The sequence below is a fragment of the Panthera tigris genome, chromosome D4 (genome assembly GCF_018350195.1).
Source record: "Panthera tigris isolate Pti1 chromosome D4, P.tigris_Pti1_mat1.1, whole genome shotgun sequence".
NCBI lineage: Eukaryota > Metazoa > Chordata > Mammalia > Carnivora > Felidae > Panthera > Panthera tigris.
Genome location: NC_056672.1, coordinates 57,820,445 through 57,838,245, shown reverse-complemented (window position 1 = coordinate 57,838,245; position 17,801 = coordinate 57,820,445). Strand labels below are relative to the sequence as shown.

The 17,801-nt window shown below is 38.7% G+C and overlaps 1 protein-coding gene across 8 annotated transcripts in view; it reads right to left on the bottom strand.

Annotated features, from left to right (window-relative positions):
• MELK (maternal embryonic leucine zipper kinase) overlaps nucleotides 1-17,801 on the bottom strand; it is a 129,394-nt gene that overhangs the window by 40,249 nt on the left and 71,344 nt on the right. For 3 of the 8 annotated variants that reach the window (XR_006210534.1, XM_042964413.1, XM_042964415.1), the window contains exons 14-18: nucleotides 14,497-14,728; nucleotides 10,996-11,092; nucleotides 9,203-9,371; nucleotides 2,358-2,414; nucleotides 835-938 (exon numbers count right to left, since the gene is read on the bottom strand). Coding sequence is in view for 7 of the 8 variants with exons in the window: in XM_042964413.1 (XP_042820347.1) it covers nucleotides 835-938; nucleotides 2,358-2,414; nucleotides 9,203-9,371; nucleotides 10,996-11,092; nucleotides 14,497-14,728 (659 nt within the window). In the remaining variant the exon portion in view is untranslated. Of the gene's footprint in view, nucleotides 1-834; nucleotides 939-2,357; nucleotides 2,415-7,442; nucleotides 7,636-9,202; nucleotides 9,372-10,995; nucleotides 11,093-14,496; nucleotides 14,729-17,801 lie in introns of those variants that run through there. The other 5 variants (XM_042964414.1, XM_042964416.1, XM_042964418.1 and 2 more) reach the window with 3 other exon arrangements.

Below are 17,801 nucleotides of genomic sequence, written 5' to 3'. Positions count from 1 at the left end.
GATCTGATATAAAGATCACATGCTGAAGGAATTATTGAAGGCTTTCTAATACAGATTTGGCTAGAGGTTCTGGACCCACTGCTAAACTGCAAGCGTGAAGAACGGGTCAGAGCGAGTTATATGTGTTCTGATGATGCCTAAAGAAGAAAGCCAGGGTCCAGGTAAGGAATGCTTACCAACATGTACAGATAATGAAAAGTAAAATTACTTTTGCAAAAGATTGTTTCTTAAAATCTTCCTCTAAATTGAACATCTAGTTAAATGTTTTTTATTGAACGTTGAAATCTAGTTAAATGTTTTTTATATCAATTAGTGGCTCTTTTTATCTGCCTCAATAATGAAATTTGAAAGACATAACTGGAAATACTTAGAAATATGAACATCTTAGGTAACGAGATGAGGTCTGGCCATTCAGACCATGAGATCACAGCCACAGAGGCTTTGCCGGCAGCTCACTGAACGGTGGGAAAGAGTTAAGGTGAAATAATTTCCTAAAATGGTGAAAACCCAGTCCTGTCCAACAGCAAGTCATAAACGAAAGGATTCTATAAACCCTTGATTGGTCTGAGGTGTCTCGACTGGAGAAAAAACTGGAAGGAGTTCAGATTTTTCCTATTTCGAAAAGTCTAATTTTGAAAGTGGTGACAATATGGCACTAGCTCACACAAAACCAAAGAAGCTAAATTATGAACAATGACACTGCCATAAGAGCTTTTTTGATGAAAATGAGGTGGGAAAAAATTTTTTTTAAAAAGAGAAGATTCAATACATGTCTTCTCAAAGCTCAAAAGATATCAAGTAATAAATGCAACAGCCTCTAAGTGTGCTTCTTACCCCTTTTGTACAAAGTCAACATGCTTCTTTGGAAGAACAGACATTATTTCATTCAAGAGTTGATCTGGATTCACTAGTTTGGTTGTAGTCACATTATAGTGAAGCTTAAAAAAGAAAAAGAAGGGGTATGAAGTAAATCTTTACATCAACACAGACACCATCCTACCTAACTCAGAGATCCCAAAATCATTATAGCACCAGTTCAAATGGAAGCATTTCCAGAAAAATACTGAATTTACAACCAATTCTTGGTAAGCTGGAATAAGATGGCACTGGAAAGCTTGGAGAAATTAACTTTCACTAGCAAGTACATCCATATCATCCTTTTTAACTTTTCATCCTCTTCTCCTACCAATCTTTTTAATGAAATACATAAATATTAATTAACATCTATCTGTTTGAGCTTTACTTGTTTCTCCCTTCTTGTGCTATGCCAGAAACATTAATTGTCCTAAGATGTAAACTGTGAGAGATGAAACAAATGGCCCAGGAAATGTGGTTTGAATATATACCTGACCCTTGAAAAACGCAAGGGCTAGGAGTACTGACCCTTCATGCAGTTAAAAATCCACATATAACTTTCGACTCCCACAAAACTTAATAGCCTGTTGACCGAAAGCCTTACAGATATCATAACAATCAGTTAACACATATTCTGTATGTTATGTGTATTATATTCTAAGTTCGTACAATATAATAAGCTAGAGAAAAGAAAATGTTAAGAAAATAAAAAGGAAAGGGGGAAGCTGGGTGGCTAGGTCGGTTATGCATCCGACTTTAGCTCAGGTTCTGATCTCATGGTTCGTGAGTTCAAGTCCCATATCGGGCTCTGTGCTGACAGCTCAGAGCCTGGAGCCTGCTTCAGATTCTGTGTCTCCTTCTCTCTCTGCCCCTCCCCCACTCATGCTCTATTTCTCTGTCTCTCAAAATAAATAAACGTTAAAAAAAAATTTTTTTAAAAAGGGAAGGGAACATATATTTACAGTACTGTACCATATTTATCAATACTGTAAGTTTACACTGTTTACAAGATGAATCCTCTATCTTCTATTAGTACCTACAAAAATACTGTCTTATATGATACAAAACATGACGGATGTTACATGTATTACTAACACTAGATATCAAAAATGAAAAGATAATATGAAAAAGAAATTCATATTTATTTACAGGTGTATTTATTTATTTACTCATGCATTGATAACGAAAAACCAGCAGTATGACTGCTTCATGGTAGCCTGGTGTAATCAATATGATTGCTTCACAGTAGCTTAGCCTACACACTAATGAATAAATGGTTATAATATTCTATGGGATACAGTAATACAGTCACATTCATAATACAGTATTAGAAACACTGTTATATATATTTTTAAAAACACCTACTGGTGATGGTAGGCTGATAAGCAGTTTCTCCAAAGACAAGAGAAGCATACTGTACAGTAATGTTATTCTTTGAAAACAAAGTCACGAAACAGTAAGAAAACTAACACATTATTAATTTTATATTAAATACCACTCACCTTGTGTCTAAGTAAAGATAGGCTATCCACTTCCATATGAGTCTTGCACACAAGGTTCTACATGAGGAACACTTAGGTAATGATGATGATGGCACAAAAACGTCTCCTATGGCTCTTGTCATAGTTACTACACGTTCACATGACACACACACATACACCACAGGTAAGTTTATTAAGTGTATGTCATGGTGATTATTTACTGCTCATCAGGTAGAAGTGGATCATCATAAAGTCCTTCATCCTCCTCTTTTTCATGTTGAGTCGGCTGAGGAGGAGAGGTTGTTCTTGCTGTCTCAGGGTGGCAGAGGTGGAAGAGGCAGAAGGGGATGAGAAGGGGCAGGCACACTTAGTGGAACTTCCTGGAAATAGGTCGCAATTTGTCTGACTTTATGCTTTTTCATTTTTCTAAAAAATGTTTCTGTCCGGTACCAATCCTCCTCCTATCATTTGCTTCAGTTTCAGTGCCCATATCACAAAAGGCTCCATGTCATAAAAGAAGTAAAAAGTAGTCCTGAATTATCAAAACCCTTTTGCCAGTTTGTCTAATGTCAATTTGGTTTCTAGCACTGCTTCTTCTACATGTTCTTCCTCATCATGTCACTGGTTCAGATCACTTATCTCCATCAACTTATCTTCTGTTAATTCTTCTGGCGTGGTGTCTATCAGCTCTTGACTTTCTCCCCATATCTTGAAGCCCCACAAACACCCTTTTTTGCCATATCCACAAACTCTTTCATAATTTCTCTGTTTGGCTCTGCCGTAAACCCTGTGAAGTTATGCACAACATGTGGACAGTTTTCTCCAGCAGAAATTTGTTTTAGGCTTAGGCTTTCATGATTTTTCTGTTACAACAATGGCATCTTCAATGATGTAATCCTTCTAGACCTTCATGACATTCTCTTCCATAATGCTGACAACCCTTTCCATAGTACTGTGTGTAATGAGCCTTAAAGGTCCTTATGACCCCCTCTTCTAGAGGAGGAATTAGAGATGCCATGTCTGGGGACAAGCACACCACTTCGACACCTTCAGTGTTGATCTCATAGGATTCTGGGTGGTCAGCGGCATTGTCCAATATCAAAAGAACTTTATTTTTTTTTTTGTTTTTTGGGGTTTTTTTTTGGGTTTTTTTTTTGTTTTTTTTCAATATATGAAATTTATTGTCAAATTGGTTTCCATACAACACCCAGTGCTCATCCCAAAAGGTGCCCTCTTCAATACCCATCACTCACCCTCCCCTCCCTCCCACCCGCCATCAACCCTCAGTTTGTTCAAAAGAACTTTAAAAGGCAGTCCTTGGGGCGCCTAGGTGATTCGGTCGGTTAAGCATCTGATTCGGATTCTTGATTTCGGCTCAGGTCATCATCTCACGGTGGTGAGATGGAGCCTCACGTTCAGCTCTGCACTGAGCATGGAGCCTACTTAAGATCGATCCTTCCTTCCTCCCTCTCTCTCTCTCTCTCCTTCTGCCCCTCTCCCCTGCTCTCTCTCTAAAAATAAATAAAATAAAATAAAAAAATTAAGGCAGTCCCTTACTGGCAAGGTACTTTTTGACTTCATTGATGAAATCTATCCAGAAAGAGAGTTCTTATTGTCTATATCTTCTTGTACAACCAAAAGATTGGCAGTTGATGGTCATATTTTCCCTTCAAGACTCAGGGGTTAGCAGCTTTATAAGACAAGGGCAGTGCTGATCATAAAACCAACTGCATTTGCATAGAATAGTAGAGCTAGCCTATCCCTTCCTGCCTTAAAGGCTAGTGCTTCTTTTTCTTCCTTACTAGTCAATGTCTTTTGTGGCATTTTTTTTTTCCGGAATAGGGTAATTTTGTCTGCTATTCAGGAAGATATTCTTTTTCCTCAATGATTTTCTTAATGGCATCTGGGAACCAGTATCTACTGCCTCTTGGTCAGCAGAAGTTGCTTCTCTTGTTATCTTAATTTTTTTTTTTTTTTTTATGTTTATCTTTATTTTTGAGACAGAGAGAGACAGAGCATGAGCGGGGAAGAGGCAGAGAGGGAGACACAGAATCCGAAGCAGGCTCCAGGCTCTGAGCTGTCAGCACAGAGCCTAATGCGGGGCTCGAACTAGTCAACTGCGAGATCATGACCCAAGCCGACACTCAACCGACTGTGCCACCCAGGCACCCCTTATCTTAACATTTTTTAAACCAAATCTCTTTCTAAAATCATCAAACCATGCTTTGCTGGCATTAAATTCTCCAGCTTTAGATACCTCACCTTCTTTTTGTTTTAAGTAGTCATAACATGACTTCATCTTTTCTCAAATCATATAAAGCTTATAGGTATGCCCTTCTTACAGCAATCCTACACCCACGTTAAAGCTGCATTTTCAATACGAGATTAAAAAAAAGTATTTTGCAAAAAATGCAAGGTTTTTGTGCCTGTTGGCATAGCTGCCACAATGGCTTCATGAGTTTCCCTTTTCTTTTTTTTAAACAATGGTCCTTACACTGGATTCATTTATCTGGAAATGGTGGGCAACCGCAGCCACAGACATCAATCTATGGTACATATCAAGCAATTCAACTTTTTCTTGTAAAGTCATGACTTCTCTCTGCTTCTCGGGAGCACATCCAGCATCACTACTGGCACTTCATACAGGTCCCCTGGTGTTACTCAAGGTATATGGCATTGCGATACACGTGATTTATACGTTTTAAACGTATTTAAATGTGAAAAATATGCAAGAACCACAAAAGATCATTTTTGACTGTGATATGCAATTCACTGAAGGGACCAATTGCTCACGTGGAGACGATTAGCATCGCACGGCGTTTTTAAGCAGATACTCACAACACAAGCTCACCGCAAGAGCAACAGAAGAATAGCTACGAAATTATTACAGTAGTAAAGCATATTACAGTTGATTTTATGCAGTTATGATTTAATACTGCATCTTTAAGTTTGTTTACATTTCTCTCAACTGTGAATGGCACCATGTACAGTATGTGTTTGTGTGCGTAAGTTATGATAAATTTTAACTTTTTATATCTGTTATATCTTATGGTAGGGTAAATGATCAAATAGACTAATATCTACATATCTTTTTCTTAATTTTTTTGATATTTCTGGGCCACGCCGTTTTTGAGTTTTTCCAAATTGTTGCAAGTCCCCCCCAAATTTTCCCAATATACCTGTTTAAAACAATATACATGTAAGTGACCCATGCAGTTCAAACCCATGTCATTCAAGGGTCAACTGTATTTTTATTTAGTATTTATATATTTGTTCCAATCTGATTTAGAAAAACATAATCAGCAAAAACTAGTAACATATAGTTTCTTTAAAAGTAAACTTAAGATCAGACACCTGGGTAGCTCAGTCAGTTAAGAGTCTGACTTCAGTTCAGGTCATGATCTCACAGTTCATGGGTTCAAGCCCCACATCAGGCTCCGTGCTGACAGCTCGGAGCCTGGAGCTTATTTCAGATTGTGTGTCTCCTTCTCTATCTGCCACTCCCCTACTCGCACTGTCTCTCTCTCTCTCTCTCTCTCTCTCTCTCTCTCTCTATCTCTCTCTCTCAAAAATAAATGTAAAAAAAAATTAAAATTTTGAGTCCAACTTCAGCTTAGGTCATAGTCTAACAGTTCATGAGTTTGAGCCACACATTGGGCTCTCTGCTGTCAGTACAGAGCCCACTTCAGGTCCTCTGTTCACCTCTCTTTCTGCCCCTCCATTTGCACTCACTCGCTCACTTTCAAAATAAATAAATAAACAAATTTTAAATAAATAGACTTAAGATTTTAAAAAGCTAGTCCTCCTGATTGTGTTGACAGTTTCACAGGTGTCTATATAATGCCAAAGTATATTAATCACACACTTTTAAGAGGTACAGGTCATTTATTTAGGTCAATTATACCTCTATAAATCTTTTTTTTTTTTAAGAGTCAGTATAAAGAAAATACTAGATAAATAGCAGTGCAGGTGATATGCCCATCTGCAGGTGAGTGTTCAATGACCAGAGTTTAGGGACCCAGCTTCAAGTTATAAAAGGAACAAGTGGCACAGCTATGACAAGGACCCTCTGTCTGCTGGGTCCCCATCCAGGGCTGTTTCACCAAACTAAATTGGCTTTGTCAAGATAATAAACAGAACACTTCCAAATACAATTTAAGTGATTCCTTGTGTAAAATAAAGAATTAATCTGGGGTGCCTGGGTGCCATCCAACTCTTGATTTCGGCTCAGGTGATGATCTCATGGTTTGTGAGATCGAGCCCCATGTCAGGCTCTGCACTGTCAGCATGGAGCCTGCTTGGGATTCTCTCTCTCCCTCTGTCTCTGCCCCTCCCGTTTGTGCACATGCTCTCTCTCTCTCTCTCTCTCTCTCTCTCTCTCAAAATAAATAAATAAACATTTAAAAAAATTAATCCTAATTTATCTGTTCAAATTTCAGATTTTTTTCAACAATCTGTAAAAAAGCCTACAAGAGGCTTAACTATACATGATCTTCATCTTAACAAACTAAGGTGTTCTTTATACCATCCTTCTAACTTTTCTAAATTTATAATTTTTTAATGTAAGAAATAGGTAGAAGGGCGCCTGGGTGGCTCAGTCGGGTAAGAGTCTGACTTTGCCTCAGGTCATGATGTCGCGGTTTGTGGGTTTGAGCCCCGTGTCAGGCTCTGTGCTGACAGCTCAGAGCCTGCTTCAGATTCTGTGTTTCCCTCTCTCTCTCTCTGCTCCTCTCCCACTTGTGCCTCTCTCTCTCTCTCTCTCTCTCTCTCTCTCTCTCTCTCTGTCTCTCTCTCTCTCTCTCTCTGTCTCTCTCTGTCTCTCTCTCTCTGCCCCATTTCCCCACTTGTGCATATGCTCTCTCTCTGAAAAGTACAGCATAGGGAATACAGTCAAAAACATTTTAATAACATAGTATGGTGCCAGATGATAACCACACTCATCATGGTGAGCATTGCATAATGTACACAATCATGAAGTCACTATGTTGTACACATGAAATTAATGTAACATGGTATGTCAACTATACTTCAGTAATAAAAATTTTAAAAAAAACTGGAATACCTTATATAATAGAGCATTTCACGTATATTTCACAGAGGCAGCTTTATTTATGCATCCCGGCTCTATGAAGGTGCTGGGGTAGAAATTATCTCCAGTTTTTACAAATAAGGAAATTGAGGCAGGCAGGGATAAAACGACTTATCCAAGCTACAAAGTACGAAGCTGAAGCTAGAACTCAGGTCTTCTCATTCCCAATCTGTGGTTTTTCTCCTACATCCTGGAAGTAGTGGAGAATCCCTGGAAAATCAACTAACATCTTAGCAGTTCCTACTGGAAAATGCATTCAGGGGCCAACCAATTTACACAGGTGAACATTTTTAGGGTATTATCCACTAGTATTTGACAACTGCTTAGCTTCTCAATAATGCATATGATTGGACATGTTTCCTTAATTTTCTTTATCTAATGTTTTTCAGGAAAATGGCACTATGGTTTTCTTAATTTTTTTTTTTTAACGTTTATTCATGTTTGAGAAAGAGACAGAGCGCAAGCAGGGGAGGGGCAGAGAGAGAGGGAGACATGGAATCTGAAGCAGGCTCCAAGCTCTGAGCTGTCAGCACAGAGCCCAATGTGGGGCTTGAACCCATGAACCATGAGATTATGACCTGAGCTGAAGTTGGACACTTAACCAACCGAGGCACCCTGGCACCCCAGCACTATGGTGTTCTTGATCCCAATGTCAGTGTTTGAAATATTTCATAACTGTCTCCATCTACAGAAATCTTAGAACAAAAGAACAAAATATACCTAATAAACAGCCATATGCAAAACTTTTCAGTACATTATACAAGTTCAACAGGCAACAGATATTAATGGATAAGTCCTATCTTCTTCCACTTTAAAACAGGACATATCTGAATATTCTCCCCGGAAGCACACTTCTATCCAACAGCTCATCATTTTCCTTCCCCAAACAGGCCCAGATTTGTCCCAAATGAGAGTCTCAGTGCAAAACCTGAAGAGACCCAGTCCCCAAATCACAGAGAACACTACCATCTCCTCTTCCCTCCTCTTGGAACATGTTTTTATTACAGCACAGAGTAATATCCCTGCCTGTCTTCACTGCCACTCTATGAGATCCTCAATGACATGGGCTATGTCATTTCCAAGTGGAGTCTTATTTATACCTGTACCTCTTACTTCCCCCAAACAAAAATGTCATTCATTAGATGTTTGAAGGAATGCTCAGAGAGAATCCAAGAGAGTAAGAAGTATTTTATATCTACTAATCACTTCTTTTTCCTTTCCTTTCCCCATTGAACATATTGCCCATACCACTGACACATTAAGCCTTTGAAGCATGACAGGACTATCAAAGTTCCAAACCTCTTAGGCCTGTGAGGACCTCTCAGCCTACCTTCCCAGTGTGCTGCTCAGTATTTTCTTCACATACACCACACTCAAAGTTCAAATTCACTTCCCATGCATTCAAATATTTTGTGAGGGCCTACAGAGATATCCATGTGTCAGAGACTCTTCTACATGCCAGAGATATGACAATTAAGCTCAAGTCCCCATCCTTAAGGCAGCTCTCAGTTCCTCCATATGCCCCATGTTTCCCTGCCTCCATATTGCCTCTGTGATTAATCTCTCCACTTGAATATTTGGATTATAGTTATTCGCTCCTTGGAAAGAGCAAGTTTGTATAATTTACCTCTGCATTCTCAAAGCGCACTGCATCAAAACGCATAAAATAAAAAATCATTCATTCATTCATTCATTCAGTACTTCTCTTGGAAAAGAAAAATAGTCTGGTTAGCAGCCAGCTTCTGAAATCCATACTAAAGAATTCCAGTGCACTTACCTTTAGTCTTCTTGGCCCATCTTTGGCAGAGCCCTTCCTTCTGCTCCTGGTAAGCACAGTGATAACCTTATCCAACCCCCTTTCAAGGCTCCCAAACACTTTGGTTCCTTTTCTTTTTGGAGTATCTTCTACGTGTGCTTGGTTGAGATCCAGTTCCACTGAGCGACATCTTAAAAAGAAAAAAAATCCATGAGTAAAACTGGGCCTCCTGCCAGTCGGGGCTGTCACAAGCCGTTCAAGTATGCCAAGGCGAATGCCAAGGCCAGTCCATCTCACTACTCAGGAAGCACAAAAGCCATCTCCCACTGGAACACAGCCATCACCCCTCCCCTCAGCCAACTGCCCCTTGGCAAAACTATTTTTCCCCTAGCTTTTTAAAAAAAAAATATACAGAAAAGTTGGGTGAAGAGTACAATGAACCCCATATATATATATCCTCTTAGATTCAACAGTTGTTAATGTCTCACCACATTTGCCTTCTCTACATATATAAATGAATACATTAAATATATGCACATTTTTGCTGAACCATCTAAAGGTAACCCATCTGAAGATACTATGAGACTTCACTCTGAAACACTTCAGCACACATACCCAACAAACAACGACATTTTCTACATAACCACAATACCATCAAGAAAATTGATAATAATGCCACAGTACTGTCTAATATCTAGTTCACAGTCTAATTTCCTCAACTGCCCTCAAAATGGATCCTTCTTTAAAAAATAGCTATTACACTGGGGTGCCTGGGTGGCTCTGTCAGTTAAGCATCCGACTTTCACTCAGGTCATGGTCTTGCAGTTTGTGGGTTTGAGCCCCACGTCGGGCTTTGTGCTGACAGTTCAGAGCCTGGAGCCTGCTTCAGATTCTGTGTCTCCCTCTCTCTCTCTGCCCCTCACCTGTTCACACTCAGTCTCTCTCTCTCTCTCTCTCTCTCTCTCTCTCAAAAATAAATAAACATTAAAAAAAATTTTTTTAATAAATAAAACATAGCTATTATAGGGGTGCCTTGGTGACTCAGTTGGTTAAGTGTCTGATCATGCCCCATGTCATGCTCTGTGCTGACAGTGTGGAGCCTGCTTGGGATCCTCTCTCCCTCTCTCTCTTCCCTGCCCCTGTCCCTGTTCATGTGCCTACACTATCTTTCTCTCTCTCAAAATAAACTTTAAAAACATTTAAAAATAAAAATAAAAAAATAGCTATTATAGACGATGAGGGGTGTCTGGCTGGCTCGCTCAGAGGAGCATGCAACTCTTGATTTCAGGGTCGTGAGTTCGAGCCCCACACAGGACGCAGGGATTACTTAAATAAATAATATAAACATTTTTTAAAATTAAAAAATAAAGACAATGAAGGGACGCCAATGCTGCCAAACTGTCCATGTCCATACAAGAGGGATGAGTTTTCTTTGACACACCAGTTGGTATCTTTACTATATGAAGAACTGCTATCAGTGGATGTCTACACTCTACCAGGAGAAGCATCAGAAAAGATGGGCCTCAGAAAGGGGACTATGTGGATGGGGCCAGAGCCACTGTCTTCCCAAGCTGCTGGTACGTTAAGATGCCAGTCCTACTGCTGAAGAGTTTCAGATTTCTTCCCCATGAGGAAGGCAGCAACAACAGCTACAGTAATGGCCATAGACCATCCGCATTCAGCTAGACATTTCTGCAGTCTCCGACATAATTTACACAATGGCTTGTTACCTTTATCAGGCTGATCATACGTGAAAAAAGAAAATCTGGCTACATATACTAAAGATCAAAGAATCTAAAAAACAGAACACTTACCGCCTCTCAGGGCTAATGACACCTGTCATTAACTTCTCTGTTCCTGCTGAATTTATTGGCATTTTAACTGGAGTTTCTTTCAGGCACTGGTTTCTGGCTATTAGAAAAACAACAAACACAAACCATATGTAGCTGACATATTATGGTTTCAAAATTTCTGTCAATAATGCATACATCACTTATTCATTGACTCAGAAATACTGTAATCACTTGGCCAGTGGTGTTAAGCCTCTACTTATTTAAAGAATTATTTCCATGTGATTTATAATAAAAACAAAATCATTTTGGCTTTGCATGTGTGGCTCTTCTTTTCCTTCACTGCAAAACCGAGTCCATGATTAAAATTTTATTATAAATATTATATAACAAATTTAAATAGATCATATAAATACAGATTTTATGACTACTGATTCTCCTTTCTATAAACAAAAGTCAATCTGTATTTATACAAGGATCCAATTTGTGCTTTTAATTCAAAATAGTATTGAGAGGTATTCATTCAATTCTTTGCCCTACTCAACTCCTGTTAGGCAAAGAGAACAGTCCCCATGAAGGCTTGACAAAAGCTTTAAACAGTGTGAGCTTTTGTTATTTTTATATTCTAGAATATAAATTCTATTCTAGAATTTTGTGTTTCATTCTAGTAGGGTATTTGTATCCAGATAATTTGTGACAAATTCACAATAACAAATCTGGTTACCACTATTTAGTTAACTTTTTGTTTATGATCTAAAAGTTGCATACCCTTTAGAGGGAACAACACTTTATAACAAGCATATGATACCAAGTTTTTAAGATGACATTGAAGATTTTGTTTTGTTTTGTTTATGACTATCAGGACTATTTTCACTGGTTCCATGAGAACAAGAAAATAATATCTCTGAAAATATTTTCATCTTTGTATACAAGGAGTATCTACTATTATACATAGTTACTCGTTGATGAAGTATTGCTGACTGTATTGTACCAGATTAAGAAAAGTGATTAATGCTTATGTGAAAAATGACTCAGATGAAAGAAAGTAAAGTACACAGCACTAATGGAAGCTATCAATCGGGGCTTTAGCCAGTAGCTTCTGTAGGTGGCTCTTATGTTTAAAGAAAAATAGCCAATAATAACTTTAGACCAACACAATCTTTCTCACAAACTGAGAGGAAGTTTTCTATGCAAACTAATGATATATTAAGATTATAAATTCCAAACTATCCATGTTTCAAAACTTTCAGAATTACATAAAAAGTTAAAACACACAGGGCGCTTGGGTGGCTAAGCTGGTTAAGCATCCAACTTCAGCCCAGATCATAATCTCGTGGTTTGTGGGTTCAAGCCCCGTGTTGGGCTCTGTGCTGACAGCTCAGAGCCTGAAGCCTGCTTCAGATTCTGTGTCTCCCTCTCTCTCTCTGTCCCTCCCCCGCTCACACTCTGTCTGTCTCTCTCTCTCTCTAAAAGATAAACATTAAAAAAAATTTTTTTTAAGTTAAAAACACATAATAATAGAAGGAACTATAAGCACCAAAGGCTTAAAAAAAAAAAAAGCCCTCTGGGGCACCTGGGTGGCTCAGTCTATTGAGCCTCCGACTTCAGCTCAGGTCATGATCTCACAGCTTGTGGGTTTGAACCCCGCATTGGGCTCTGTGCTGACAGCTCGGAGCCTGGAGCCTGCTTCAGATTCTGTGTCTCCCTCTCTCTCTGCCCCTAATCCGCTCACAGTCTGTCTCTGTCTCTCTCAAAAATAAATAAACACTTAAAATTAAAAAAAAAAAAAAAGCCCTCAATGAGTTAAAGTCCATCTTATCTCCCTACCCAACCCCGATTCACAAACGATACTGTAGCTATATTAACAAGTAACAGAAGAGAAATACCCCATTAGGAAAAAAATGCAATAGCAGCTACTACTAGTAACATCCGACCTTAGTATCCAAACGTTACCTCACTGAACCCTCATAACAACCCCAGGCAGCTATACATGCTTATCACACCAAACTAGCTAGCTTCACAATGCTGGGGAAAGTGTTGTTTGAGCTGATGAACGAGAGAATGCAATTAACAGAATAACAGAACTTCCAGTAAATATTCTGACAAAGTTGATCATAATATCTTTACAAGAAGTAGAGATCTGGAACTGACTATCAGGCCCATTAGCAAATTAGAAGCACAATGGCAGGACATGATTTAGCAGCACTTCACATGGCAAGGTCTTGGAGTTTGGGTTCATTAGGCTCTTAACATAAAACAAGAGTAGGTTACAATTGCTAGAAAAAAAAAGGCCAAAAAGGTTTAGGAGTCATTTTAAAAAGTGACTTGGGGGCACCTAGGTGGCTCAGTCAGTTGAGCATACAACTCTTGATTTGGGCTCAGGTCATGATCCCAGGGTCGTGGGAACGAGCCCTGTGTCAGGCTCCATGCTGAACGTGGAGCCTGCTTAAGATTCATATTCTTTCTCTCCCTCTCCCTCCCTCCCTCCCTCTCTCTCTCTCTCTCTCTCTCTTCCTCTCCCTCTCTCTCCCTCTGCCCCTCTCCCCCACTCATGCTCACGCTCTCTAAAAATAACAATTTAAAAAAAAAAAAAAAAAAAAAAAATAAAAATAAAAATAAAAATAAAAATAACAATTTTTTAAAAAGTGACATAGACTAGATCACAATAAATAAAACCCCTTCAGGCTCTCTCTAATTCATTCTTTCTTTCAACAGATATGGCCCCACTATATTACCAGGCACTGGGCACCTACTAAGTACCAGACAATAAAGACGACCCCTACCATATACTATGCCATGTTGCAAAAATGGCAGACAGAATCTCTACTCTCATGATGCTTACAGTCTTATCCTGATGAGACCCAGCACTAGAAAACTGGGTTCAGTTCTAGGAACTGACAAAATAGAATGTGCCTAAATGAGGCCAGCAAGAAAACACTGAGGTGTCATAAAAGAAACCACTTAAATAATTGGTGATGACTGAGCTGATAAGGAAACCAAGGACAATGACAAAGTTGTAATATCTGGACGCAGATCTAGATCTCTAGAAGGACATGACTATGAGTGCTTCTGAAATATGAGCAAGAGCAGGATCAGATACCAGAACTAGAGATCCAGATGAGTGAGATCTCAGGGCTCAGCAGAGACTTCAGTTTTAGTCACCATAAGTGGGGGCAAAGGAGAAAACAAAGTCTAAATCTGGATATATGACCTTGGGCAAATCACTCGTCTGAGCCTTGTGTTCTTCAGCTGTGAAAAAAACAGGTGGATGAAATGAGCTCTAACTTGCCTTTCGGCTTTGATATTCTATGATGCTATACTTCAACTTTACATATGTGAAAAAGAGAAAAAATATCAATAGAAGTTGACTAATATGCTTTCATTTCAACCAATGCAAATAATATAGGATAAAAAAAGCATAAATTCCTGAAGGCAATGCTAGCCATTTCCGACCTATTATGTGCCTGGATGGTAAGAAAAGAATTTGAAGGTACTTTACCACTGATCAGTACATATAGCAAATACCTTTTGAGGGTGTAGTGTAATGATTTGGTGTGGAGAGTATTTCTCTCTTATGCTGGTTCTTATTAACTGGAGTCTTTGGCTCAGGAAATACAAAGCACTCATCATTCTTTACAGCAGACTTAGGTGTATATACATTCTCTTTGTTCTTTAATTTATTGGCAGATGCTCTGCATAATACTGGAGTTAATGATTTAGATTCCAGACCATTTGATTCTGTCCAATGCTTGGCAAACTGGAAAAAAAAAAAGTTACTGGATAAAGCACAATGAAGAAAAAAAGTCAATTTCTCTACAACATGCCTTAATCATTTGCAAATTACCATGCACCATTTTTACTAAAATGAAATACTCTCAAAAGGATATTATTGGCAATACCAGGAAATTTAAAAATGTATATTCAATTCTCTTTAGTACACGTAGATCACTTTAGTCTGTTCTACTGACAGATCATTTTCAACATGTTTTAGTCTGAGTGTTAAATCAAACACACCCAGATCTCAGGCAATACTGAGAATGGTCACAATTAAATCCCTGAGGAATTGTTTCCCATGCCTAGATTCCCATGGTTTGTCTCTAATGTGTACCAAAAACTAAGTGTTTAGTGATTACAGCAGAAAAACCATGTTAAAATACTCTTAACAGAAATGTTGCATACAAAATATTTTTTAATCATTTTGGATTTATGGTTGAGCTTGCAAAAAAGTAAGGAAAATCCTCAGAGGCTAAACTAAGAAGAGGAGCATGAATCCAGAGATATAATAAAGGCTGAAGCTGTCCATTGCTCTAAGGCCATCTACCTACCACCTCGGATAACCGGCAGCATGGACGTTAACAGCCATGGAAGCCTTAGGCCTACGCAAGGTGGTAAGTTAGAACCAAAGTGCTCATGAAAAGCCAGAGGGGGCTATAACTAAAATGAAAGGCAGGGTGGGGTGGCTCGGTCAGTGAAGCATCCGACTTCAGCTCAGGTCTTGATCTCACGGTTGCCCCACAACCACCACGACAAGGCTTTGTCAGGCTCCCTGCTGATAGGACACAACCTGCTTGGGATTCTCTCTCTCTCTCTCTCTCTGCCCCTCCCCCACTTGTGGTTTCTCTCTCTCCAAAACAAATAGACTTAAAAAACAAAACAAAACTAGGGGCACCAGGGTGGCTCAGTCAGTTAAGCCTCTGACTTTGGCTCAGGTCATGATCTCATGGTTCATGGGTTCGAGCCCCACATCAGGCTTTGTGCTAACAGTGCAGAGCCTAAAGCCTGCTTCAGATTCTGTGTCTCCCTCTCTCTCTTCCCCTCCCACTCTTCCTCTCTCTCTCTCTCTCCCTCTCTCTCAAAAATAAATAAACATTGGGGTGACTGAGTGGCTCAGTCGGTTAAGCGTCCGAATTCATCTCAGGTCATGATCTCGCAGTTTGTGAGTTCGAGCCCCGTGTCAGGCTCTGGGCTGAGAGCTCACAGCCTGGAGCCTGCTTCAGATTCTGTGTCTCCCACTGTCTGCCCCTCCACTGCTTGCACTCTGTCTCTTGCACTGTCTCAAAAATAAATAAACATTAAAAATAATTAATTAATTAAACATTAAAAAAATTATTTTAAAAAATCTAAAATCAAACTGTGAATTAAATATAAATCCGCCCTGTAAAGAGGACAGCACAACAATGTTGTCTGTCCTAGGCTTAACTCTGGAGAAGCAAAATTCTCCTTTAATAATTTGCAATTTTAGGGACCAAATTCATACTTTCTGCATGGTCCTATATGCATTCAAGGAAAATACAATCCCTAGCTCTTAAAAACCATTCCAGAGAATAAAAAAGGAACACATCCCAATTCGTTTTAGAAGACTACTATAATCACAATACCAAAATCAGATGGATGGAATAGAATGCAAGTAGAGAAGAAGAAAGACTTTCATGCATTACTTGACATTGTTCTATATTGTCTAAATGTTTTACAAGATGAATGTATCCATGTATAATGTCTGTAATAATAAAACTAAAATTTTCAAAAGAAAAAAAGACTTATATGAGACAGAAAACTATAGGACATTTTCATTTAAGAACAAAGAAGCAAAAATTCTAAACAAAATACTAGCAAACTAACCCCAGCAGTGTATTAAAAAGATAGTAAACTGGGCTTATATAAAGAATACAAGACTGGCTTAACATCATAACTATTGATATAACATATAACAAACTACATTATTTAATGTAGTTAATTATATCAACTAGTGAAAGAAACAAAAATAGATGATTTTCTCAATAGGTATTTTCTACAATACAGATTCTCATGACTTTAAACAAATCTTAGGGATGGATGCCTGGTGGCTCAGTTGGTTAAGCGTCCAACACAGGCTCAGGTCATGATCTCGCGTATTGGTGAGTTCAAAGTCCCGCGTCAGGCTCTATACTGACAGCTCAGAGCCTGAAGCCTGCTTCAGATTCTATGTCTCCCTCCCTCTCTGCCCCTCCCCTGCTCACACTCTGTGTCTCAAAAATAAACAAACACTATAAAAGAAAAATTTAAACAAATCTTAGCAGACCAGAACTAAATGAAAAACAGGTCTTAACTTGAAAAACACAGGGTGGGAGGTGCAGTGGAGAGAGAGGAAGGCTGACAAGGAGAAGGAGAGTGAGGGAGAGTGGGAAGGGGAAGGTTTAAGAGGGAAAGAGAGAACATACATCATACTTAATGATAAAAGAAGTATTCTTTTTTACAACTTGGAAAAACAGTGTCTGCTATATTGCTAGGTCTACTAAGTGCAGTAATAAAAAAAAAACAAAAGATATTAAAGGTTTAAGAATTAGAAAGGAAGAGGGGTGCCTGGGTGGTTCAGTTGGTTAAGCATCTGACTTTGGCTCAAGTCATGAACTCATGGTTCATGAGTTCGAGCCTCGTATCAGGCTCTGTGCTGACAGCTCAGAGCCTGAAGCCTGCTTGGATTCTGTGTCTCCCTCTCTCTCTGCCCTTCTCCTGCTCACAGTCTCTCTCTCAATCACTCAAAAAAAAAAAAAAAAAAAAAAAATTAAAAAAATGTTAATAAAAGAATTAGAAAGCAGAAACAAAACTGCCACCCATAGATGATATACTTTGTACACAGAACACTCAAAAAAATACACAGACACATTATAAGAATTTAAGAGTTTAGGAAAGTTACTGAATATAAGATCATTCACAAAAATCAATTTCATATCTATACACCAGTAACAGATACAAAACTGTGATTTTAAAAGACCTACCACTCCCAACAGCAATAAAAAAATAAGAGTATTTAGGAATAAATCTAATAAAAATATAAGACCTTTCTGGGGAAA